The sequence below is a fragment of the Podarcis gaigeae genome (genome assembly GCF_964106915.1).
Source record: "Podarcis gaigeae genome assembly, chromosome: 12".
In the NCBI taxonomy this organism is placed as follows: Eukaryota; Metazoa; Chordata; class Lepidosauria; order Squamata; family Lacertidae; genus Podarcis; species Podarcis gaigeae.
Window position 1 is genome coordinate 33,648,559 of NC_139688.1, and position 27,919 is coordinate 33,676,477.

The window sequence follows — 27,919 nt, forward strand, 5'->3', positions numbered from 1 at the left end:
TAGAGAGATACAACATCAAACCCTTGCTCACATTGTTCGAATTCTTCATATTATCCTTTAGTAGAGCTGCTCAGGGAGATCTGCCAAAATTTTGTTCTCCCTGATTTTATCCATTTGGGGCAGTTTGCACCAAAATGTTCTTGCTGGATTGCACCTATACTGTAAGGAAGGAAAAACACAAAAGAGGGAAGTAAAATCTGTCCCAAGGAGTTTTCAATCCTAATGCACTGCAGAACTGATAAGATGGGTTTGGAAATGCCTAATTGCTTTGTGACAATTAAACACTTGGGATTATATATGCCTCCGCTGCTGTTTTTTAAAAGAATATTCTGTTTTATTAATTAGGCAGACTAAGACCAGTAATTTGCGAAGAGGAAACCCGAGCTTTTACAAAGCTGACACTGACATTAAAGCACAATATCACTTTCACTTACAATAATATTTCCATTTGCCACTTTCCACTGACATGTTCCTTATGGAAACTCTTCCGTTTTGTATCAATCTCATCAGAGGGCTCTCGTTTCTTTTGTGGAGTGTTATAAGCCAGCCAAAGTGAGGATATAGTGATGCTTTTAAATGCCAGTTTAGAGTAATCCTTTATGTTCACTTTTTTAAAAATGAGAATTTCTGTCCCTTTTCAGAAAATGAAAGCGCAGATAACTCATTTGAAACTTGCATGTTAAGGCCGTGCTGATATTTTTACTTCTTATAACATGTTTCTCTCAAACCCAAATTATCCCACAGACAGTGGGAGACAATCTGTTAATTGAAACCTAGACTTCTTTCCTCCCTTTCTGAAGGCCTAATTTAGACTAGTTCTCAAAAACTAAATAAACAGCAGTCTGCCTGCCTATTAAAAAATGAGAGTGTCAGGTTTCTGTGTATTTAAGTCCTCAAGTAAATCTCCATTTAGCATCTCACAAGGGGCCTTGAAATATTAGAAAGAACCCCTGAAACTCATATAGTGCCTACTAAGTGAAGGATGGGTGTGAGATACCTTGTCATGGGAGACCTAGAAGAATATGGTTAAAGCATGCACACACTTCCAATTTCCAAATGCATTATTAGGGGATGGTCCCAGGGCCCCCCAGACCCCACAAGCCCCTGTCCTTTTGTGCTGGGCCTTTCCTCTCCCTTTTTCAAAACTTTAAAAAAGTTTTATTTAGCTGAGCACACTGCAAAGTGCAGGGCTGGTGATTCCTCAGCTAACTGGTATATTAAGTTGCCCAGAGGCACACATAAACATAAAAATCAGCAACTGTAGTAATAAAAATAGGTCGGTGAAAGTACTTCTCATTTATTGTGAATTTGTATATGTTCCCGTCTCTGAATCAAGATTATGTTAGAACAATTCTGTTGAGCCTGATGCCCTCAGTGTTGTTTTGGACTGCAACTCCCTTGATCTCCCTGTCCCCAGCCAGAACAGACGGAACCAGATCAGTGAAGGTTAGGCTGGGACATTTAGGAGCAGGGTAATAATAATAATAAGGGACGCGGGTGGCACTGTGGGTTAAACCACATAGCCTAGGACTTGATGATCAGAAGGTCAGCGGTTCGAATCCCCACGACGGGGTGAGCTCCCGTTGCTCGGTCCCTGCTCCTGCCAACCTAGCAGTTTGAAAGCACATCAAAGTGCAAGTAGATAAATAGGTACCGCTCTGGCAGGATGGTAAACGGCGTTTCCGTGCGCTGCTCTGGTTTACAAGAAGCAGCTTAGTCATGCTGGCCACATGACCTGGAAGCTGTATGCCGGCTCCCTCGGCCAATAAAGCGAGATGAGCGCCGCAACCTCAGAATTGGTCATGACTGGACCTAACGGTCACGGGTCCCTTCATAATGTTGAAGTGTCCCATAGAGGTATTTGTAGCTGTCTGAATGCACACCAAGATATTACAAAAACCCCCACAAAAAACTGGACTCTTTTGTACCTTCTTATTTTAATTCTGCATATCCAGAGCTGAGGATTCTCATGTAATATTTTGAGTCTGGCTTAGTTTTTATGTCTAAATAATGACCCTCTGGAAATGGTTTTTGTTTTTTTTTTATAAGGGAAACTGCAACTTAAGCTGAACCGGGGCAGCACCTTACAATAACACATTTTTTGGTAACAGCACAATCCCTTTGGTCTCAAGGGTGCAGTCATAGTGAGAAAGTTGTATAATACAGTTTAATTTACCATAAATACGTAACGTATTTCATAATGATTTGAACATGCTGAAAAAGTTGCCATATATATTTTAATAAAGCAGCTTACTAGTAAATGTATTGCTTCTTGCTTCCCTCACCTTTCTTCCCAGTGGTCTTATGGGGTAATGTGTGGAGTTTTTTAATAAATAAAAAAAAATACATTGAACATTTATTTCTTTATTTCCTTTCCTTTCGACTTGTTCATGAAGCTGATAAATGGCTAGTTTGGCAGCTCATTAAAGGTAAAGGGACCCCTGACCGTTAGGTCCAGTCGCAGATGACTCTGGGGTTGCAGCGCTCATCTCGCTTTATTGGCCAAGGGAGCCGGCATACAGCTTCTGGGTCATGTGGCCAGCATGACTAAGCCGCTTCTGGCAAACCAGAGCAGCACACGGAAACGTCGTTTACCTTCCCACCAAAACAGTATTTATTTATCTATTTGCACTTCGTGCTTTTGAATTGCTAGGTTGGCAGGAGCAGGGACCGAGCAATGGGAGCTCACCCTGAAACAGGGATCCAAACCGCCGACTTTCTGATCAGCAAGCCCTAGGCTCAGTGGTTTACCTTACAGCGCCACCCGCATCCCTGGTAGCTCGTTAGTGTGCAACAAATACAATCTCTACAGTCCTTGATGTGGTATTGAGTCGAGCAATATGGTAAGACACTCAAATCCTCTCCATCAAATATAACAAGTGTTCAAGCCTTCTTAAAGCAAAAGGCAGATTCTCCATTACTTTGCAAACAAATCTGGTAGGTTGATTGGCCGCTGATGTGGTTGTCACACAGCTGTTCTCAGGGTCTAGCATTCCTTCCCTTGACAACATCTTTTAAAATTGCTGCTAAGCTTGCTTTTGCAAAACATACCATTGCACATAAACATACAGTGGTACCTCGGGTTAATAACTTAATTCATTCTGGAGGTCTGTTCTTAACCTGAAACTGTTCTTAACCTGAAGCACCACTTTAGCTAATGGGGCCTCCCACTGTCACTGCACAATTTCTGTTCTCATCCTGAAACAAAGTTCTTAACCCGAGGTAATATTTCTGGGTTAGCAGAGTCTGTAACCTGAAGCGTATGTAACCCGAGGTACCACTGTACTAGGGCCATGATTATAATAGTAACAATAATTTATTATTTATACCCCACCCATCTGGCTGAATTTCCCCAGCCACTCTGGGTGGCTCCCAACAGAATAATAATAATAATAATAATAATAATAATAATAATAATAATAGCGTCAAAAGATCAAACATCAAAAACTTCCCTAAACAGGGCTGCCTTCAGATGTCTATGTTGCATTCTGACAAATTACTAAAAATGCAAGGGGGAGGGGGAAAGGTGAATACCAAATTATAACATAATATAGTATATAGCATGGGTAGGCAAATTAAGGCTCGGGGGCCGGATCTGGCCAAATCGCCTTCGCATTAGCATGACCATTCTGTACTATTAAGCAGAGTGGATGGGAGCCAATCAGATCAAGTTAAAGGGAACCAGGCAGAGGGCTTCTTGGTAGTGGCACCCACCCTGTAAAACTCCCTCCCATCAGATGTCAAAGAGAAAAACAACTACCAGACCTAGAAGACATCTGAAGGCAGCTCTGTTTAGGGTTTTAATGTTTAACAGACTATTGTATCTTAATATTCTGATGGAAGCCGCCCAGGGTGGCTGGGGAAACCCAGCCAGATGGGTAATACTACTACTACTACTACTACTACTACTACTACTACTACTACTACTACTACTAATTTATTACCATCATCATCATCACAGGAAAAACTGGGGCAGGGGGAAGTTGACCTTTTTCTTGCCTTCCATGCTGGCTAACTTGTTGAGGCTTCTGTCTTAGAAATGAAAGAAAACACATTTTATTAGAAATTCATGATTTTTTTTGCAGCTTAATACAGAGATCACATACACTTTTTCCCTTTTGAAAAAGAAATAAAAAGAAAATAATTTGGATAATATGCTTGCCATTAGGGTTCCAATATGCTTTTGTCACCTGCAAATGAAAATAATTCTAACATAGACATTACTTTTTATGGTAGTTTGCCATTTTTACACTGAGACTGCTTTTTCTTTTTCTTCAGTTCCCTTCCCCACCCTCCTAGTTTTCAGGCCTATAAATCACATCAAAAGTATGACGGAAGGCTTGAATGAAATATTTTCTGCAGTTTGTGGGCCATCTAAATAGTGCATGCTCTGGAACTTTACCTAGTTGTTAATTGGCAGGTTAAACTTTTATGGGTTTCTGGTACCCTGGTGATACACGACTATTAAAAATTGCAGGTGGTTCATGGGGGACGGAGAAGCAAGTTCCTGTGCTAGCAATATATAATAAAACTGTATATTTCATGTGCCTCTTGTGAAAGTGGAGACGTTAATACTCTCGTACAATGCAAGTCAATTAAGGAATCTTTATTGATCTCATTAAAGTATCCCCCACCCCCTGGAAATACTGAAAAGAGCCCTGCTTTTGGAGAGGAAAAAAACACAGGAAAAAATAATTAGCCGGAGTATTCTCTCCTTTGAATTAAGAAACACAGCAGGGCATTTAAATGCACCATTCAGTCCTGAGCTCAAATGTTTGTTATGTAAAAAATTATGCCTGTGGTTTTCTGCCATAAGATCCAGTCCAACTGCATGAGAGGCTGTTGCATCTGCCCCATCACATGAGGAAGCCTCTCTGTAAGTGCTTCCCGTATTTCAGGATTTACAAGTCGTTGGAAACTCTGTTCTGCGAATCTGCTGGTTTCTGAATTTATGGGTGTGCAAGCCTAAGATACTCCATTGGGTTTCCTTTTGCAGACGTATGCGATCATATTGCAAGTTCTACAATATTTTTTCCTCAAAACCAGTGTTCCTAATTTTCCCTTAGGAGAAATAGTCGCACTGTTACTATGCCAGTTTAAATTCAAACTCTAAAATAAACTTGATATCTCACACAAATATGTTTCATAGAAGTATTCAGTCTTTTTCCTCCTTCCATATTATTGTTCTATTTTTATTTATTATAATTAAATTTGTATACCGCCCTATACCCGTAGGTTTCAGGGTGGTATACAGGATAAAATCACAATATATTGCTTATTGAAGTGTAGTGGACATTGTTCATTGCCTAGATTCAAACTTAGCACTCTGCTTGATTTGCTCCCTATGACTTTAATGAGGCTTTTATCTGAATTCAGTGTTGCTGAGTCCCAATCAGGAGTGTAACATTATAAAATCAGAGGTAGACATTTCCAGAAGGTCTGCCATGTTACTCTCAACAAAAACAGTGAAGAGCCTTCCAGCACCTGAAAAACTGACTTTTTAAAAAAATGGCTTAAGCTTTTGTGGACTCCAACCACTCCAACCAATAACTGAATGATGAGTTATCCTGAGTTACAGACATATCTTCATATGGTTAGTGAGGCATGAATGAGGACTGTAAATCATTAATTTAGAAGATTAAATGCAGAGAGTGCAGTTTATTGTAATTATGTTATTAATAGTGGCCATTCACAAAATGTAGTTGATGATGAGACAGATATCCTGGCGGTGGTAAATCAATTAGCAAATGCAGTGTGGTAAAAGCATTCAGTTCACAAGACAACCTCTTGATTAATTGTAATCTAGCAGTTTCACATAGCAGTCTCCCTTAAAATTTCCCTTATTCAAATATGGTGATTTTAATGTCAGTTACGCACTGTAATGGGAAGCTGAAATGTTCCTCAACTGGTTTTTGGATGCTGCCATTTCTGATGTCCGGGACGCGGGTGGCGCTGTGGGTAAAACCTCAGTGCCTAGGGCTTGCCGATCGCATGGTCAGCGGTTCGAATCCCCGTGGCGGGGTGAGCGCCCGTCGTTCGGTCCCAGCTCCTGCCCACCTAGCAGTTCAAAAGCACCCTTAAGTGCAAGTAGATAAATAGGTATCGCTTTATAGCAGGAAGGTAAATGGCGTTTCCGTGTGCTGCGCTGGTGTTGGCTCACCAGAGCAGCTTCGTCACGCTGGCCACGTGACCCGGAAATGTCTCCGGACAGCGCTGGCCCCCGGCCTCTTAAGTGAGATGGGCGCACAACCCTAGAGTCGGACACGACTGGCTCGTGTGGGCAGGGGTACCTTTACCTTTATTTCTGATGTCCAATTTATACCCATCTGTTGTTTTGCATAGTGACTGGCCTAGTAACATTCTACATGTTACTTCTATGTAGAATGTAGAAGGGCATGGCTGGCAGATAATGGACAGTTCAGGGAGGCTGGTGCTGCCCACCCACCTTCCCAGTGCTGAGCAGTGCTGCTAGTTCTTGAGATGGAGAGGGGAAGGGCAAAGTGTAAGGATGGCAACAAGAGCAGCAGGTTAGCTCTGCTGCTGTGCATGCACTGTGTTGAGCTCCTTGCTCCTTTTCCTCTCAAGAACTGGCAGTGATGCTTGGTGTTGAGAAGGCAGGTGAGCAATGCCACCCTGTTGACCACTGTTGATGGTGGCATGTAACACTTTGGAAGATGAGCTGGTGAATGAACCCCTGATGGTTGTGAATGACAATATAGCATTATAGTACAGTTGTACCAAAGGGACGCGGGTGGCGCTGTGGATTAAACCACAGAGCCTAAGGCTTGCCAATCAGAAAGTCGGCAGTTCGAATCTCCATGGTGGGGTGAGCTCCCGTTGCTCGGTCCCAGCTCCTGCCAACCTAGCAGTTTGAAAGCACTCCAGTGCAAGTAGATAAATAGGTACTGCTCTGGCAGGAAGGTAAACGGCATTTCCGTGCGCTGCTCTGGTTCACCACATGACCCGGAAGTTGTACGCTGGCTCCCTCGGCCAGTAAAGCGAGATGAGTGCCACAACCCCAGAGTCGTCCACGACTGGTCCTAATGGTCAGGGGTCCCTTTACCCTTTACAGTCGTACCTCGGAAGTCTGTTCAACTTCCAAAACGTTCAAAAACCAAGGCACAGCTTTTGATTGGCCGCAGGAAGCTCCTGCAGCCAATTGGAAGCCGCTTAAGGCGCATCAAACGTTCAGGTTCCAAACAATGTTCAAAAACCAGAACACTCACTTCTGGGTTTGCGGCGTTCAGGAGCCAAAATGTTTGACTCACAAGGCGTTTGTCAACCAAGGTATGACTGTAGGCCTAGAATAGACATGGGGCAAAATATCTGGGTTTGCTGCTTGGTTTGGTCCCTGTTGCTGTATCTTTTTATAAAGCTCACCGCTCTATTGCTTCCTTCCTTCAGTCTTTTCTCCTGTCTTCTGTGGAACACAGAGATTTGCTTGGGAAAGGTCATAACACCTGCTTTGCATGCAGGAAGGTTTCAGGTTCAGTCACCAGCCTCTGCAGGGCTGGGAGAGACCCCTGCCAAAAATCCTGGAGAGTTGCTGCCAGTCAACGTAGACAATGCTCATCTCGATGGACTGATGGTCTGAATCTGCGTAAGGCAGACTTCTGTGTTCCCAACAGGAAGAAGTGGCATTTGACGTCTCTTACAATAGTGGGAGGAGTCACCGCAGTGTGATCTGCTGCTCCCTCCAAGCATTTAAAAGGGATGAGCAAAAGTTTCTGTGAAAATTCATTTACATTTCTTATAGCCATAGAAAGGTAGACAACTGGTGACAGACCTGCAGAGTTTTATTTGACCCCAACACTGAAGGCTTCAGATGTCATCTGTGCCTACCAGGCTAGAAAGAAGACTACGCTCCCTCCAGTTCCTTACCCTCACCAGCAATGTTGGTTTCAGGTTTCGGATACATTTTGGGTGAGACAGATGGATGGACAGTTGAAAATTGTACACGGCTTGAAGACCTCTTTGATTCAGTGGTTTCTAAAAACAAATGAATGAATGAATTGAATGGGCTTCACTCAAAAAGGGCAGTATCTCATTGGTAGGACAGACGCTTTGCATGCAAAAGGTCCCAAATTCAATCACTGGTATCTCCAGGTACGGCTGGGAAAGACTTCGGTCTGGAACCCTAGACAGCTGCTGCTAGTTGATGAACCATTATACACCATTATAAATCTGCATGCATAAGTAACAGCTTTTATGGATATCTTTGTCTGCGCAGTTAAAACCAGCATTCATTGGTCATGATCTGAAGGCAGAATGCAATAGCTAAAACAACAATGAATACCATCAAACCATATAAACATTAATCAAAATGTTAAAAAATCCGTCTCACAATGGTGAAAGCACGATTTGTCTATCTGACCTTGAGCCACATCAAACCCTTCCAAAGGCTTAAGTGATATGTTAATGGTCAGCCATACAAATATGGTAAATAAAACAAGTCAATAAAATTTGCTTGCCCTTGATTTCTAAGATTGTAATCCTAACCCCCATTTACCTGGGAGAAAGCACCACTGAATTCAGTAGGATTTCCATCAGAGAAGACTTGGTTTTGATTGCACTATGATAGTCTTGTCATGTTATTTTGGTGTCCTCAGAATTGTTCAGTACTTACAGTACGTTCTACAGTAAGGAATAGGTCAAATAAATGATGTACAGTAGAATTTGAAACTCCCAAATTCATTAATTTTATGTCAAAGTAGCTTTACAACAAGACACTATCAAGTTGGTGGACTGTATGTTTCTAAATTACAGCAAGTTTAACCTTGTGGAACATTTTTATTAATACTCATATTTGTTTTTACAATCCAATTACCTCAGAACACAGCAGTTTATTCAAAACAGGTATCTTGGATTTCATTTCTAAAAATATTTTGATAGATTTTTATGAACTTTTAAAACCCCAAAGCTGTGTGTGTTAAAAACAGAACCTAGAAACTTTATGACTTTGTGAGGGGGTTTTTTTTGGTCCTACATTAAGAGTCAACTTGCTGTGCCAGACACCTGAATGAAGGTGGCTCTGGTAGGGAACATAATAATTAAATAGGCCTATATTGGCAGTGTGTAGTCTTTGGTGTACCAGGCTCACCAGGGATAGCTTCTTAAGCCTGCGTATATGAAATGGACATAGCTGTGTTATTACCTTGCTTTTCCTGTGGGCTAAACTAATGCAACATTTGTCACATAGTTTGTCCTTGTTGAGTTTTTTTTCCTTTTCTTTTGCAAATAGCTGGCATGGGGGTGGGGGTGGGGAACCAAGCTAGATCAGAATGCTGTTGTATTGAGTGATCCCTTTAATCCTTGACCTCTTCCATGGTCCTGACTAGAATTGGCTACACCCACGATTTGCAACAAGGACCTTCTGTTCACAAAAGGTGTCCTGGCCCAATTTTCTATGGTCTCCCCCTTCCTCTCTGTTCCAGTGCCCTATCCAATCCCATTCATCATGGTTCCCTGTCCTTGGACAGAGAATTTGGGGGTGGGAGATTTGGGGCTTCTGGGAAGATGAAGGAACAGGAAAGTTTCTTTTTGCCTACTACGTCCTTCCATGGCTTCTACGAATGCAACCCTATCCATTTCTTTCTTGCGTAGAGTCTTTCATCTTAGCATTGTAGCCACAGCTGCTATTGCACTGAAATCTATTGGCCTTGATGGCTCACTGTGAGAAATGATATTAATTGTTGTTTTGAATTGAAACATATCATGCAAGTGTAGATATTGCTTGGGACTTTTTGTTTCTCATACATGCTTGTGTGCATTTATGAATATTCCACCTTTTTACTCACAGAACATCTATCATAAAATTAAAGAGAAGAAAAAAATAACGGCACTTTTTTATTTATTTATAAACTGCTTCGCAGAACAATGTAGAAGATGATAAATTGCCCCCAAAGTCTCAAACAGGATGCCCAGCCATTAGAGATAATTTTATTGTTTTATGTTATTGTTTACCTCAATGACTGCCTCTTCCCATATGAACTGGCCTGGACCCTGTGATCATCATCTGAGGCTCTTTCTTGTGTGCCTCCTCCATGAGAGGTCTGGAGGGTGGCATCACAAGAATGGGTCTTTTCTACAGTGGCTCCCCATTTGGGGAATGCTCTCCTCAGGGAGGCTTGCCTGGTGCCTTCATTATATCTCTTTAGGCACCAGGAGAAAATGTTTCTCTTTAACAAGCCCTGAATAACGTTCTATGTCCTTTAAAATGTGTTTGTGGGAGGGGTTATTGGATTGTTTTTGTTCTTTGTTTTTATTATGTATTTTGTGTTCTCATTTTATATTGTTACCTGCCCTGTCCTCTTTGGATGAAGGGCAGTACAATGGTACCTCAGGTTAAGAACTTAATTCGTTCTGGAGGTCCGTTCTTAACCTGAGGTACTACTTTAGCTAATGGGGCCTCCCGCTGCCGCCGCACCGTTGGAGCACGATTTCTGTTCTCATCCTGAAGCAAAGTTCTTAATCCGAGGTACTATTTCTGTGTTAGTGGAGTCTGTAACCTGATGCATCTGTAACCTGAAGCATCTGCAACCCGAGGTACCACTGTATACAAATTTAATAAATATATAAAATAAAAAATTATTTTTTGTATTTTTATGCAAACAAACAAAAAAACAAACAAAAAAACACATCATTTGTGGGAGTTCTTAAAGCTCCCAGAACTTCTATTCTGCCAGAAGCTGCCCTCTTTGCCATGTGCCTCAGGCAAGGGGGATATGTTGCCAACTGAGCCAGGTTTGTTATGACTTACCAACATAGTGAGGTCCCAAAAGATCTCATTTTTTTATTTGAGGAAGGCCACTTACAACTTTATTTGAAAATCCCTTCTGCACATCAAAATCTGATTAAATGCGTAATTGTACCTACCTTTATGTAATCTTATTTTGTAGAAGTCTGGAAATGACGTATGCAGCCCACAACATGATTTTCCAGGTTATGCCTGTTAAAGTTTGTGGGATTATGTTGGCATAAGTAGCTTACGGGTTACAGACAAAATGTTTTTAAGTAAGTTTGTGATGTGGAATGTTGGGGGTGAGGAAAATAATCCTCCTGTTGCTTTTATTTACCGCTATGCCTTTTATTTGCGTATGGTTTATGAATCCACAAATTATTGCCTTTTATTGAAATGGCTATGCGTTATTCAAGATTACTTGTAAACTTTGCTCAGTCTTTCTTAGCAAAGGAAACAGGAAATGCCAGAGAACATTAGACTCAGTAAACCTATAAAATTTGAGAATGCAAACCTATTATTTCTACCAACTTTTCACATAACACTTGGGGAAGCAATGACTAATTAGTTTTTGGCTTTAACAATAACAGTTTCGGGGGCTTTTGTGTTTTGTTTTTATGACTTTCATATTAGGTAGAAGAGGGGAAAGTGGCTCTGAGTGATGAAATATTGGCAGGGCGTACACTTGCTTCTCAGTAGGGGCCCAGCTCTTTGATCCCCAATACAATTATATGTGTTGCCCAGGCTTTATTGCCTTCCCAAAGAGCTAACAAGCAGCTGCTATATTCGCTGCCCCATCCTAATAGACCTTTGCTCAAGAGCCAGGAAATACTTCAGATCAACATGAGAGATTCTCTACATTTTGGGCAACAGCTAAAGAGTCACCAAGAACGGACCACAATAACAATAAGTTGTGCCACAGCAAGCTGATTGTTGCTGCATCACAAAGTTCCCTTTCCTTATTTTCTGTAAATATTGCATCTGAAATGTTCCTAGTATGCAGGGCTCCCCCCTCCCCCGGACAGAACTCACTTCCGGCACCTGTCAGGTGGGCACCATTACAGTATAAGAGAACAAGGGAGGAGTTCATGGTGAGTTCCAACACCTCTCTTTCTAGAAAAATAGTACTGTTAATATGCATTTGTGTAATGGGGGTAGGTTTGGGGGTGCAGGTTCACTGGGTGCACATCTGCCCCTCCCCTCCTCAAAGGTTGTGGTGAGAATTGCAGCATTACGCAAATACTAATTCGTATCAAAAGAGGGAATCACTGTAGATGCTCAGTAGTAGAGCAGTGTAATGTAGATAATACTGATCTAGGCCCTTGTTTGGTTCAGTATAAGACATCTTCCTCTGTTTCTCTGTAAGGCTCAGCGGGATCCCACCTTCATCGCCAGTGAAATATGCTCGGAGTCGAGAGTGGATTTCATGCTCTTTATTCAGCTCATAGTGGTGAGGAGGAATGGAAGTTCCCCCAGAATGTCTGCTTTATATACATTAGTTACACAATGGGCCCCACATGATTGGCTAATTCTGGGATTCACCTGTAGGCCAATCAGGTTGCGGATTCACTTCCACCTGGAGCTGGATTGGGTGGCTCCTGTGGACCAATCAGACTGCTGCATTCTGAATCCTATTGTTCTAGGACCAATCAGACTGCTGCCTTTTGGATCCTATTTAACTCAGTACATAACAGGCTTCTACTGTAAAATCTTTTAAATTAGCCTTCCCAAACCTGATGCTTTGCAGCAACTCTCATCCTCAAGCATTGGCTAGGACTGATGGGCATTGTAGTCCACCAACAGCTGGGGAGTGCCATCTTGCAGAAGTCTTCTTTAGTGAAATCTGGTCAGGGTAAGGGTTGACCTGGCCATTCCCACTTTCCTATGTGTAGGCAGAAGGGGCAAAGACAGTGGGGTAGTCTCCAGCATACTCTCCTTGCTGCTTCTCATCTTTCTCTTGTCAAAAGCAAGGCTTTATTTTCATTTACTTGGGAGGGAAGTGGGAGAAAGTGAGCGGATGGGGAATGGCGAACCTGGATTCAAGCTAGATATGGGGGAGAATTTTGATGCACTTCACATTTAAAGGCAAACTTACTAGATTTGCACTTTCTTGAAACAGTATGTGGACGGAAACACAGCTGTACTTTTCCAAATTTTGCAATGCTTCAGCCAAATAATGTGTATAAAAATGCATTAAGTAGGGTAAACTGCATAAAGATGCATATATTGGTGAAAGAAATGAATAGCATTCCGGGAAATTGCATAAAAATGAGCATATTAGGAGAGGTTTGCAGTGAAATGCTGATGCAGTTTCATGACTTTAAAAAAGGGAAAGTGATGTGGAAATGAGAAACTGCAGGAACCCAAAATTGACAGATCTGCCCACCACTGGTGGAGGAAACTACTGGTGGTTGGAAGGGCTGAGACATCTTCTGTCTCTAGCAAGCCCTCCCTGCTGCTTGCCATCTTCCTCTTCTCAAAGGTAAGCTTTTAAAAAAATAATGTTTCTTTGGATGGCAACTGGGAGGAAGTGGCAAGGAAAGATGGCAAAGCTCAGTTCAAACTTAACCTGAATTTCAAAGATTTCTAGGTTTCTTTTTTTTAATGGAATGAGGCTTTTTAAATGGGAGGATTTTTTATTTGCTCAACCAATTGTTAGCTTGAACTAGCTTTCAAGTAGCTAGTTATTACCTTGAAGACTCAATGTAGTGATGCATTGTAGAGTGTCCACAGTAGGTTCTATGCAGATCCTCCATTAACAGTGGTTTGAGCTGCACAGTCAGTGCAGAGAGAGCCTGAAAGTCTACTGTTCTATTTGTAGGTCCTGTTTATTTGGGTCCCACTGAAAATAATACCAGAGCAGGGAGCTTTTTGAAATTCCATCTGTCCTGATAATGAACGGCCGTGCTGAATTTAGCTAAAATGATGGTGTTGCTGTTGGATGGCTGCAAATCTTGATTTTAGATATGTGGGTATTTACTTTCTAAAAGGCAACGGCAGGAATGTTTGGGTCAACATAATATTTTGTCGTGATACCTGCTATGTATAAGAAGTGGCAAGAGGGAGTCTTTTTTTGGACAGGTGGGGGCTGAGAGGTAAGGTTGTTACACCGGAAATAACAGACTGCAGTCCTGAAATTCTACACTAGATTGAGCTAATTCACTAGTGGATGTGCCTAAACACATTAATAAGGTTAAAATAGTCAGAGGGCCCAAATGACGCAAGCTGGGCTGGGGATAATGGAATAGTAGAGGGCTTTACTGAGGATCCGCTCCGCTGGGAACAGAGACTTTATATCCTAATTAAAGCCCTGTAAACCCCCATTTAGCTCTGGAAATCCAGTATCAAGTGTACTGAGCTGATTTTAATTAAAGCTGATGTTAGCCCCAATTTCATTTGGATTCCTGGCTAAAATAATCTTTTGGTAAGTAAGCTGTTCTGTAAAAGAGGATGTATATATCTGATTGCCTCTGATGTGGAATGTATATTTGTGTGGGTGTTTGCATGTGGCTGTACGCTTTTGCCATCATCACATTTTATTTATTCCTTCATTTCTATAATAAGTATTCAGGAAAAAACTGATTTAGTAATACAATAGCATTTAATATCTACCAGTTCTCCTTTTTTAAAACAAACAAACAAACAAACAAACAAACAAACAAACAAACAAACAAACAAACAATATTCATAAATTATATACAAATAAGGAGAGAAACATCTATTTTCCACTATATATTGAACCTCATTAGTGTCCTACTGATAATAGAAAATACTTATATTTATATATGGTAGTTGAAAAATTGGATTACAGCAGCTTCTGCGAATCCATGTGTCAGGATTGCTTCAAATGGAACTGTTTCCAAATTTCCCCCGCTTCATGGTGGAACTAGATGGGGCTGCCCATTATCTCCATTTCCCCACCGGGAATGTTGCTGTGTCATAACATAGCTTCGTTGTCTGGCTTAGGGGAATTAAACATCATAGCTGACAGCATTGACAAGCTGGTAAGTTTCATGCTGTCTACCCTCATATTTCCTATACACCCCAAAACTAATTGAAATGCCTGCTTTCTCACTCTGCAGATGGGGACATAAAGGTGGGATGGGGCTTTTTATCCAACGTTCTTAACACTGCGAAAGGGAAGGGAAGCTTATAGTCATGAAACTTCACATGAGAAGACAGTCCCACCTCAATCCATCCCTGGCATTAGCAATGATCTTTATAAAGAAGCCAGTCAGTATTTATTTTGCTTACAGTTTGAACTCAAGGCTTCTGTGCAGCTTCTTTAGCAAGACTGCTGTAACTACCAATAATTGGGTTTGTGTGTTGTGGTGTTGGTGGTGAAGACTGCTAGGCAAGAGATGACAAGCAAGTAAGCTCCACAGGCAATTTGGAATGCTGATGACACAAAGAAGCCATCAGAATTCCATCAGAGGAGGACTTCTGTCTCTATGGTGGCATTAACTGGGCTTTGATGAGTAGCCATTTGCTATATTAGTATTGCCAGGCTTTTGAGTTAGTAAATACGCACCCAGTCAAAGCAAGACGAATTTCCTGACCTCTGAGGACCAAAAGAGAATGCAACTTTGCAAGCTAATGCAACTAAGTGCTTTTTAGTTGCCAAACATTAAAATAAACCAGCTTCTAAGTACCATAGTGACATACAGTCATAGACACTATGGTAGGATTATAGACTGTAGAGTTGGAAGGGACCCCAAGGGTCATCTAGTCCAACCCCATGCAATGCAGGAATCTCAGCTTGATCATACATGACAGATGGCCATCCAACCTCTGCATAAAAACCTCCAAGGAAGGAGAGTCCACCACCTCTCATGGGAGTCAAATAGTTCTTGCTGTCAGAAAGTTCTTCCTGATGTTTAGCCAGACTCTTTCTTCTTGTAACTTGAATCAGGTGCTAGCCTCCAGAGGAGGACAAAACAAGCTTCCTCCATTCTCCATGTGACAACCCTTTGGATATTTGAAGATGTACTGAGTCTGATCAGAATTTATGCATGTACATTGCTTGCATATTTCAGTGCTCCACCAGATGGCAGGAAGTTATGGCATATTGAGATTCTTGAGGTACAAGAAAATTCTTCACTGGAATAAAATAATAATAATATTGGAAGATTCTCCTTAAATGCTTTAGAGCATGTCATTTATTTGAGGAGATCCCAAAGAGAATAAACAACCATACTCTTGGAATATATTTTCCTGGGGAGGAGAATAGGTGTGATGTCAGAGCACTCTTCCATTTTCTATCCTCTTGCTCCTTTTTTGGCAGTGTTTGTCATTTATAGAACTGTGCTGGGTCAGCCTGAAGCAAGTTCTCCTTCAAAGTGTGCACTAGAGAAAACAAAAGAGAAAGTCCTGATGACATTTACTTCCTGAATACTTGATCTGAAAAAGTACTTGAATGTGTGAGCTAATACAGTGGTATCTTGGGTTACATACGCTTCAGGTTACAGACTCCGCTAACCCAGAAATAGTACCTCGGGTTAAGAACTTTGCTTCAGGATGAGAACAGAAATCGTGCAGCAGCGTCACAGTGGCAGCAGGAGGCTCCATTAGCTAAAGTGGTGCTTCAGGTTAAGAACAGTTTCAGGTTAAGAACAGACCTCCAGAACGAATTAAGTACTTAACCCGAGGTACCACTGTAAGCCCTTTCCGTGCTGTTGTTCAAAATTTTATTCTGTATACTTTGGAAAATTCATAAATTTTGTCCCTTCAGTTTGTATGGAATAGCATTTAGGTTGAGAAAGCCATATAGAATTTTCTAGTATTAAGGCATGTTTAAGAGAGCTATGTACTGCAATTGTTCTCCATATCTTCATGGAATCATAGGGACATCAACATGCTAATATATAATTTCTGATAGATAATCATCTACCCTGGTTAGGTATATAACAGTAACACAAGTTTACTGGTAAATGTATTCCATGTCCCCATTTGTTCACTACAGTAGTATTTTTCTCTGCAAATCTCAATGGCAAAATTCCTACTGAGCTTTTATGTAATTATTGAGGTGAATGTTGCAAATACTCAAAAACAGCCTCCCAGAAATTGCCACTGAAGCCTGCTTTTGTAAAGACCTTTTGCGTGTTTGACCTGGATAATTTAAGTCTAATGGTGAAATGATTTCTCATATTGACCCAACCAGCATATCCTCTTGCATTAGCTGCAAGAATGAAGCCTGTTGTACAGGAGTAAGAGGCATAGATTGGTTAATCCAGAAGAAACTAGCAAATTCTTAAGAAAATATAAAGAACTGAGACTAGAAAAGGAGGAAGACAAAATAGGAGAGGCAGTAGGGGGCGCTGAGGAAGAGATAGAGGAGGTAGCGGAAGGGTCAAGAGGAGAAGAAGAAGAACAGGAGGAAGAAGAACTAGCTGAAATATAAGAAAAGAAGTAACTTAGGTAGGTTTAATCACCATGGCGTTAAAGATTTGGAGTTGGAACATTAATGGGATAAACGAGAAAAAAAAGGAGTAAAATTGAACAAATCTTGAAAAAAGAAAGTGTAGACATTATTTGCTTACAGGAGACCCATATAGCAAGAAGACACAAAAGAATTCTGGTAAATAAAAGACTGGGAAATGAGTTCATATCATCTGATAAAGTCAAAAAAAGAGGTGTGGTTATTTATGTTAAAAAACAAATTGAGGCCCAGCAAATTTTTAAAGATGAAAACGGAAGGATAATGATGGTACAAATTAAATGGCATGGACAAAACTTAATTATAGTAGGACTATACGCTCCAAACGATAATAAATCCGAGTTTTATAAAACCTTGGAAGAAAAACTAGCTGAGTACGCAGATCAAAAAATGATTATACTCGGGGATATGAATGGGGTGGTCTCACTAGAAATGGACAGACTCAGAGATGGGGGGGGGTAAGGAAGGGAAGTTGCCCAGAACCTTTTTCTCATTGGTTAAAAACTGTAACCTAATAGATGCCTGGAGACTTAGACATCCGCTGGAAAAGCAATTTACGTACCACTCTGAGCCTAACCAATCACTGTCCCGAATAGATCAGATCTGGGTCTCAAACGAACTAACACCAAGAATTATACGGGTAGAGATTCAGGCCAAAATAATATCTGACCACAACCCAATAAAGATGGAACTGAAAGGTCTGGAAGAAGGTACTTTTAGATGGAGACTGAAGGATTATCTCTTAGATGACCAAGATATAGTTGAAAAAGCGCAGAAAAGGATGAAAGAATTCTTTAAGGATAATATGAATAAAGGCACCAAAACTAAGGTGGTATGGGATGCGGGCAAGGCAGTGATGCGGGGCTTTTTTATTCAGCAGAATGCCATTAAAAATAAAGGAAGAGATAAAGGGAAAAAGGACATTCTGAAACAGATAACGGACTTGGAGGGGAAATTAGTTAAAAAACCTAATAATAAGAGAATAAAAGAAAATATTAAAGTACTGCAAGCCCAGTATGCACCAATAATAAATAGGGAAGTAGAATGGAACATAAAAAAACTAAGACAAAGAATGTTTGAGTTTGCAAACAAGTCAGGGAAGCTTCTGGCATGGCAAACCAAGAAAAGAAAGGAACAAAGCACAATAAATAAAATTGTTGTGAACGGAGAAGAAATAACTAACCCCAAGGAAATAAGGAAAGTTTTTCTGGATTATTATAGAGGATTATATAAAAATAGAGAGAGAGACAACCAGAGAAAAATAGAAAGATTTTTGAAAGATAAGCAGGTTCAGAAGATTCCAATAGAGAAAAAAGAGCAATTAAATACTCCAATAGAGACAGAAGAAATAAAATCAGCAATTAAAGAATTAAAAAGAGGAAAAGCCCCGGGCCCAGATGGCTTCACGGCAAGCTACTATAAAGAAATGGAAAATATTGTATTGGCACCACTGAGAGAAGTAATGAATAATATTTTGAAAGAAAAAGAAATACCAGATACATGGAAGGATGCTTTCATTACTTTAATCCCAAAACAAGATTCAGATCTGTCGCAAGTTAAGAACTACAGGCCGATCTCGCTGTTAAATGTTGATTATAAAATCTTCACAGGAATACTGGCAAGTAGAGTTAAAAACATATGGTCAGAATATATCCATGGAGATCAGGCGGGCTTTCTGCCGGGCAGGCAAATGAAAGATAATATTAGAAGTATAATAAATTCCATAGAATACTTGTCTGCCAGGTATGATAAGCAAGCCATAATGATGTTCGTGGATGCAGAGAAAGCATTCGATAATATAGTTTGGGACTTTCTACTAAAACAGTTAGAATATATGGAGGTCGGTATGAACTTCTTCAACGGAATAAAGGCAATCTATACGGAGCAAAAGGCCAAACTGATTATAAACAACGTGGTGTCAGAAGAAATAACGGTAGCGAAGGGTACAAGACAGGGTTGCCCACTCTCCCCGTTGCTATTTATAATAATACTGGAAGTACTTCTGAACTCAATAAGACAAAATAAGAAAATAAAAGGGATTAGAATTGGTCAAAATGAATATAAAGTTAAGGCGTTCGCAGACGATTTAGTAATAACAACAGAAGATCCGCTGAACTCAATAAAAGAGATACTGGAAGAACTGGAACAATTTGGTAAGGTGGCTGGCTTCAAGTTAAATAAAAGAAAGACTAAAATAATGGTGAAGAATTTAGATTCGAAGGCGATCGAGGAATTACAACAACAAACAGAAATAGAAGTGGCCCAAAAGGTGAAATATCTAGGAATATGGATAACCCCGAAAAATATAGACCTATTTAAGAATAACTATGAGCAGGTATGGAAAGAGATAAAAAAGGACTTGGAGAGGTGGGGGAAGCTGAGATTGTCATTCTGGGGTAGGATAGCTTTAATTAAGATGAACGTTCTCCCGAGAATGTTATTTCTGTTCCAGAACTTACCGATAATCAAGGGCACTAAGATATTTAAAGAGTGGCAAAGAGGAATCTCAAAATATGTCTGGCAGGGCAAAAAACCAAGGATTAAGTTTAAATTGTTAACAGAAGCTAAAGAAAGAGGGGGTTTTGCTCTGCCAGATCTGAAATTATATTACGAGGCATCGTGCCTTTGCTGGGTGAAAACGTGGATAAAATTGGAAAATAGGAACTATTAGATCTGGAGGGGTTCGACAACAGAGCAGGATGGCATGCGTAATTATGGCAGGGGAGGAGGAAACACAAGGGTTTCGCAACACATATCTTTAAAGGCCCTCTAATGGAAGTTTGGGAGAGGAATAGATTTTTACTAGAACCTAAAGTACCACACTGGCTATCCCCAGTGGAAGTTATGAGCGTGAAAAAAGTAAACATGAGAGGTGATTGGATAACTTATGAACAACTGTTAACAAAAGTAGGGGGGACATGGAAACTGAAACCATATGACCAGGTTAAAGAAAAAGTTTATGATTGGTTACACTATTTCCAAATAAACGAAATGTTTAGACAAGACGTTAAAGAGAGAGGATATGCGGATAAAGAATCTAAATTCCAGACTGAAATAATAAACAATGATTATAAAATTCTTTCTAAAACGTATAATATGCTATTAGAGTATAACTTGATAGATGAGGAAGTGAAGTCGGTGATGATTCATTGGACAAGGGACATCGGCCATAATATATACTATGAAGAATAGGAGAAACTCTGGAAAAAAAATCTTAAATTTACAGCTTGCATAATGTTAAAAGAGAACCTTATGAAGATGTTTTACCGTTGGTATATAACACCTGCAAAATTAGCAAAAATATATAAAACTTGCAATAAATGCTGGAAATGCAGGGAAAAAGAGGGATCCTTCTTCCACATGTGGTGGGACTGCAGAAAGATCAAAGGTTTTTGGGAAAGTGTATATAATGAAATGAAGAGTATATTAAGATACAACTTTGGGAAAAAGCCGGAGGCTTTTCTGTTAGGCCTAGCAGGAAGTGATATAAAGAACAATGACAGTAAATTCTTTCAATATGCAACAACGGCCGCAAGGGTCCTATTGGCTCAAAACTGGAAACAACAGAACATACCGACGCTTGAGGAATGGAGAGCAAAACTACTAGAATATGCGGAAATGGATAGATTGACGGGGAAAATTAAATATTTAAAAGACCAAAGGTTCATTGAGGATTGGGGGAAATTCGTGGAATATCTGGAAAATATAAGTGAAGGTCAGATAACGCTAGTTGGGTTTAAAAAAGCTCTGTGAAAAGGTTGGAATATTGTCTAAAGAGAAAAAGAAGGAAAGAGAAAATAATGTCAATATAAGCCAGGATTTGTGTGAATTTGTTAAATTAGGGTATGGATGATTTGAGGGGAAGCTGAAGGAAGTCTTATAGAAAGAAATCTGTGACAACAAGGTGTAAATTGCTGTATTTTTTGTTTGTTATGATTTAAAAAACAATAAAAATTATGCAGAAAAAAAAGAATGAAGCCTGTTGTTTGGCTAAGCCTGATATAAAACGAGGAGCCCAGTTTGTAGCCTTTGCTTGGTCGGCACTGCATATCTTTTTGCTTGACGCACTTTTGCTCAAGCCATTGACTTCAGGGGTGATGAGTTGGAGAGCAAATCTTCCTTGCTCTGACAACCTCCAATCTCGAAGCTTCCTCCACTTTCTAAGTTCTCTCAGCATGTTGTTGGAAGAAACAATGAGTAGAGGTGGGAAATCTCTGTTGTGCTTCCAAAGGACTCTTCCTTCTGTTTCTGTTTGTTTTCACCCACACTTGCCTATTTGAACAGCCCATGAGCCACACTGCCCAGTCACAAACCTCTCTTGGGCTTTTATTGCATAATACTGTACTATTAGGCATATGTGCTGAGATACAGGAGTGCCTTCTTTCCTGGGCCTTCCATAGGATATGTTGAATGGCACAATGCCACTGGTGTTTGAAAATTGGCAAATAGTTTGCATATTCTCTGAAAACTGGCAGACTGATTCTGATTGTATTCTCCTTATAACAAAAGGCTTAATCAATGGGGCAGTGCTTCATCATGCCAAGATACCTTAGTTGCTGGGTAGCAGACCAGTATCAGTCAAGATCTTAAGGGAGAAATTTACAGTTGCAACAAAAACCACAGTGTCCCCTCCCAAATAAAATAACAATCACGTCTCAGCCAACAGATAACCTGCTTAATCAAGCATAATCAGCTTTCACTAATCACGGAAGGTAAATTTAGTTATTAGTGTCAGGACACAACTTTCTTTAAGTAGCACAGCCAATCTAATTATAGTAAGTTATTCTAAACCTGCCGTTTAATTCTGCATTGTTGTTCACAGAAGACTCTGTAGAGCTAGGGGGCTATTTATAGATAGCTGGATAAATTATTCTTTTCTGCCTTTGCATTTTCCCTCACTGAAAAGAACAGAAAGGTCAATGTTTCTGCATAAACGAATAGCCTTATAAATAATATATCAGAACATATTTTGGAGTGGTGGAAATTCTCCATTGAAAATCAGGTCATACATAAATATGCCTACCCCCAACCCCCCACAGCAGCACAATCTTTTATGTGTTCCCTGTGCAATTGCATACATGGGATTGTATATGGTACAGGAGTGAGGAATCTCAGGCCTAGGAGGATGGGGAGGGGACAAATATGGCCTTCAGGACCCTGCTCAACCCCTTGGAAGGCTTGAGGGGGGCTGACCCCCCTGGCTAAAAAAGGTCCTCCACTCTGATGTAGTCCAAGTTTTCCGGATTGCCAACAGAACCTTCCAGAGGCTTTCCTTCCCCTTCTTCTCAAATAATGTTTCGGCACCAATCACCTCAGGAAACGGGAAGACACCTGCTCAGTTCCTTTTCAAACAAGGAACAATTAACTTTTCTTTTTCAGTCTGGAGTGTTTTTATTTGTTTTCATTCATATTCTTGGATTGAATTCGCTTTCATTAAAACTACTGTCACTCCCCCCAAGGGTGATTCTTCTAACATTTGGATAGATTTTGTGGCACAAAGAGGACTTTTCAAAATGTGTGAAAAGTGTAGAAATAAGGTTTCTTCAACAGACTGGCACTACTGTGCCTCTGGGAAGAGCACAATGTGGCAACATGGGCTCACCCACACTTTGCCTCTCCCATGCCTAGGAAGCACGGCTCTGAGGAGTTTTCCACTTCTCCTGTATTTTCTAGACATGGCTCCGAGCTGTTTTCCATTTTCTCCACTGCTTTCTCTGGGAAAACCTGCTCTTTACCTCTAAATCGGAGCAAATGTCGATCCATGGAAAACCCAATTGACATTTGCTCTGATTCAGCCGTAAAGAGCAGGCTTCCCTGGGGAAAGTGGGGAGGAAAATGGAAGTGTGGATAAGCCCCATGTATAGTCTGTCAATAGGACATTAGATGGGTACAATCTGTGAGCTTGTCAAGGCTCTAGATGGTCCTGGGGGAGAAGGCATTGACCACCCAAAACACACACGCACACACTGTTGTAGATGAGGAGAATGGTTATGATTATCAGTACTTTTTTTCTGGGGGTACTCCGGGGTATGGAGTACCAGCACATTTTTCCCCTAAAAGAAAAGCACTGGTTAAAACTGTATTTATTGTAACAACTTCATGGTGAGTATCAGCACCATTTTTCTGGAAGAAAAGCACTGATGATTATAATGGAAACAAGTTTATTTCTAAATAGAGAGTTGAGTTCAGAAGGCCTTACATACATTACTGACACCAAATCTGAATTGAGCCAGGGATAGGATGAGATTTATCCATTATTACATTCAAGTTTATCAGGGCTGTTTGGTTTTCCTGGAGTAGATATTACAAGGGAGCCATGGGCTGATATCCAACCAAACCATCCTGCTAGTGCAAGCATTTTTGGACACACAACAGAGTTTGCCCTTCCTCTTCATTGCTCCACCCCACTGTACACCCCACTAAATCTGTTGTGGGATTTCCCCAACCTTATAGCAGAACTGGGTACTGCCTTAGGTCAGGACCTGCCTCAAATGAAGCAGCGTCTAGGAAATTGGAAACTATAGTACAGGAAATATGTTCATGTAGCTGGCACCAAACTTGCTAATTGTGAGGCACTCATTAGGAAATAAATAAATCGCGGGGGGGGGGGGTTAATAAAAAAAATGCCCATGCTCTCATGTGTAAATAGAAATGAATCTCTCCAACAGGCAGGGGAAAATAGAAGTTAGTTACGCTAGGAAGGCGTAGCTTTTGGAGGGTCTCTCTTGAACCAAAAGATTTTCAGCTTAAATGGTGAAAAAGTAACCCTGGGCTCGATTTATAGTCCAAGTGTAGGGCAAAAAGCCTTGCTTGAATTTGTCCTAAATAAATTGAAGGTTGGCATTGCAAGGCTCTGGCAGAGTCCTAGAGCCCTCCCCTGTCCTTCCCAAAGCTGGGAAAGCCTTATTGCCTCCTTTCCAAAGCCTGGTGGCTCACTTACCTGGCTTTGGGAAGGCAGCACAAGGGCTGGGGGATCATCAAATGTTGCCAAGGGCCGCCCAAAAAGGCCTCAAGGGCTCCTCATTGGACCACCCCGACCTGGACTGTTCTACTCTTCCCTCTAGTCACACTTTCCTCTGGGGGAAAAAAGATTCCAAAATTGGGGGAGGTTAGAAAGTGAATGGCCCAGTGCTGCCAACACACCCTGAGACAGCAATTCAAGCTGTGTGCAGTGGAGGTTGTGTACTTGCTTGCACAATAAAAGGAATTAGTGTGAACACTCTAGATTTCTTCCACATTCCCCAGGTAGGTGTGCATAGGATCTGTAGGTGCTCCTGTGTTTTGTTCCTAGTTTTACCCAGCAACAGTTTCCAGTGCAGTTTGTTCACTAAGGTTGTGTACACATTATATCTTTGAAGTGTGTGTGTGTGTGTGTGTGCGTGCACACGCGCACACACACACACACACAATTCTGGGCACTGTGGTTTGTTAAGAGTTGCTGGGAATTGTAACTCTCTAAGGGGTAGAGTACAGTGTCCAGAATTCTTTGAGGGAAAGACTGTGCTTTAAATGTACTTTAAAGGTATAGTGTGTATGCAGCCTGTCTACCAATCTATTTTTAATACTTGGTGTGGGTCAAAAAGGTTACTTGGCACCCATTGAACCAAGCCATGCTGGGAAATCTCTGCTAAAGAACATTAAAGAGAAGTCCAAAGAACATGAGTAGAGTTGAGGTCTCCAGATGTGGAGTTTGGAATCTGGAACACAGTCTTGTTGGTGGACTCTGCTTCTTTATCACTCCGTAGCCAACTAAGATCTGTATTTCTTGCTATTAACTGTAGTTTTTAATCATTAGAAAGGAGCATACTATTTCAGGGCTATTAAAAAAAGAACACCAATTTCCTCTTTGATCCGCACTCAGATTTACTGAATTATTATTGAGAAAGAAAAACTTGCAGTGTTGTTTTACGTGCCGATGTCTGCATTTTGCAGGAACATTTCACTGAATTGTTGCCAATGCTTGGGTTTATGGGAATATGCTGTTGTTGTTCCATTTACTTTCTACCTCTGTTTATTCTCATCCTAGTTCTTTTTCCAGTAGTGAAGGTGCTATGAAAAGGGGGGGAGGGAGGCAATAAAACAATCCCTACCATTATTTTCTAAATGACATAATGCGCCACCATAATGTTGTGACTGTGTTTTCGTTGTTGCCTATTTTTACCTGTTGCCTGTTTTCTCAAGTCTACTCTTAATTACTCCAGGATGCACTAAATGCTATGTTGCGCTATGTATGGCAATCTGTTACTACAGAGCAATCTCACATTATGATAATAAGTGGTGGACGTTATAGTGCCCAGCAGTATAGCAGGGCCGTTTGCTAAAGGGAATTTTAACTAGATGAACTCAAAAGGGAACTTAAAAAATAATACAAAATCGCATTTTAATCTTCCTTTTACATAATCAAATATGTATTTTAATAGGTAAATTCAAAGAAACTTAGCATTTAAAATTTAACTAAAAGTGTCCAGCATGTGTGTTTGTGTGCGACTATTTATCTGTAATAACAAAAACCTGCTTAATATACACATCCCGAATGACTGACATTGTCTCCTGCCTCTGATTGAAAGAAAGCAAACAACAGCAGATCATAACAAGCTGTGCCAATCCCATTCAGAGCTGCTTTGCTGTGCTTTAACTGTGTTGTCATAGTTGTTTCTGTGCCATCCACTATAACAGAGATGGGAAGCCCTTTTGACTTTGTGGGTCAAATGCTGAACCTGGCCCCATCTTCACAGGCCAACTTTGACAGTGGATTGTTCCGCCCATCTGTCTATTGCAGGATGTCGTCAGGATACTGGTTGAGAGACAGGTTGGGTATCCTCCCTATGTTCTGTTCCATTCTGTTCTGGCAGATGCATCAGCAGGAAAATAGTTCTGATTTCCATTTGTTATCTTCTATTTGTTTGCTGACAGTCTGAATGCCAAACATTCCTCAAACATTTTTCTAGTTCTTTTTAGTTCTATGGCATTGATGCACTCCAGCATTTGCCTGTAATATATAGGATCTCTATAGTGTAGGCCAGAAGCTTCAGGGTTACTACGTCTGAGGGGAACATACACAAACACAATGGCAGAATCTGCTCTCTTTTTCCTGTCACTAGATGAGGAACATGACAATAGAGAAGTTCTCTATTCTGCGTCAGAAGGAGAAAATGGAGTTGGAAAGGTAAATCCACCCTGTCCTTTAGGATCTACTCATCCTCTTCCTATCTCTCTAGTCAGGTCTCAGAAGAGTTCATGACAACACGGCAAGAAACATTGGGAGTCTTGCTCATAATGGTTTGAGAGTTTTCGTTAGTAAACTGAAAAGCAGTTGAATTTCTCTTCATGCCCTTTCTTTACTCTTTCATAGATATACTTTTATGTAGTTATTTTATTATTTTTTAAAGGATTTATATTGCACTGTTCTGTCAAATACAGTGGTAACTTGGTTTAAGAACAGCTTAGTTTATGAACAACTTGGATTAAGAATGCTGCAAACCTGGAAGTAGGTGTTTTGGTTTGTGAACTTTGCCTTGGAAGCAGAACATGTTGCTTCCTGTTGAGTGTGTTCCATTTGTAAATTGAGTCCCCTGCTGCTATGGGAAAGTACACCTTGGTTTAAGAATGTTTTGATTTAAGAATGGACTTCTGGAACGGATTAAGTTAATAAACCAAGGTACCACTGTATCTGGCTTTTCAAGGTGGCTAAAAGCAATCAGAGATCAATACAGTGACTGAAAAGCCAAACAACGTTGCCCTTAACTATTTGATCACATTTTCCAAAGCCTTCCTAAAAAGCTGGGTTTTGATCATGAGCTGGAACACAGGAAAATATTGTACTAAATTGACTTTCCGGGGTGTGAGTGGTTTCTGTGGATGTATGACATTTCACTGCTGAGACACAGTGACCAAGGAGGCCCTATATATCATGAAGCCATCCATCAGACCTGAGATGGTGGTGCGACATGGAGCGAAGTGTGTTGGTATGTATGAGACAAGGTGGTCCTTCAAGCTCTTTTCATTTCAAAAACTGAGGAGAGCAGGGGTCCATTACTGCCTTAATATTCTTCTCAAGAACATTCAGTAGTGTCTTTTCCTTACTACTGAGTAACAACATCCAAAGTGTTTTGTGGCACCTTGAAGGTGCATGTGATTAAGTGGACTCAAATCCACAAAAGCCTGTGGTATAATAAATGTGTTTAAGGTGATTCAAGACTTTGTTGTTTTGCTGCAAAAGGCCAAAATGGCTACTCCTCTGAAAATTGTTAGAGGGAAGAAGTTATGCTTTTAGTGAAAGAGCCTCTCCACATTTGAACCCCCACATTTCAATATAAAGCCTTAACTACAGAGAGGCTTCTGTACAGATGCCCTTGCAGCGATGATACTATGAGCAGAATCATCTAAATATTTTCTGAGCAGCCATACAAATGCACTCACCATAAACCAGAATTTTTTCATTTATCCTCATTTTTCATTTGTTTTTCATGTAAAGAAACCTATTAAAATAACTCCATAACTTGACTCACGCAGGCGAGCCTGTCATTAACAATCCTTCCTAAGCACTTGAAATCCATCCTTTGAAAATGCAGCCCTTGGTATACACAACAGTGTTTCTCTCTGTGATGAACTTCATAAATATTTACTTTCAAATCCCCTCGGGTACTTTTCTGAGTACTTTCATACGCAATGGAACCGTCTCTACATTTAGTAACAGTAAACAATTGCATATACACATGAAAAGTTATCCTTTGACCTGTAAATGC

At 40.6% G+C, this 27,919-nt stretch overlaps 1 protein-coding gene across 4 annotated transcripts in view; it reads left to right on the forward strand.

Annotated features, from left to right (window-relative positions):
• Window positions 1-27,919, forward strand: part of HDAC9 (histone deacetylase 9) — a 469,199-nt gene that overhangs the window by 152,259 nt on the left and 289,021 nt on the right. The window contains exon 5 of one of the 4 annotated variants that reach the window (XM_083705231.1): window positions 4,817-4,876. The exons of the other annotated variants lie outside the window; for them this stretch is intronic. Coding sequence (XP_083561357.1) covers window positions 4,817-4,876 — 60 coding nt within the window. The remainder of the gene's footprint in view (window positions 1-4,816; window positions 4,877-27,919) is intronic. 4 annotated transcript variants of the gene reach the window in all.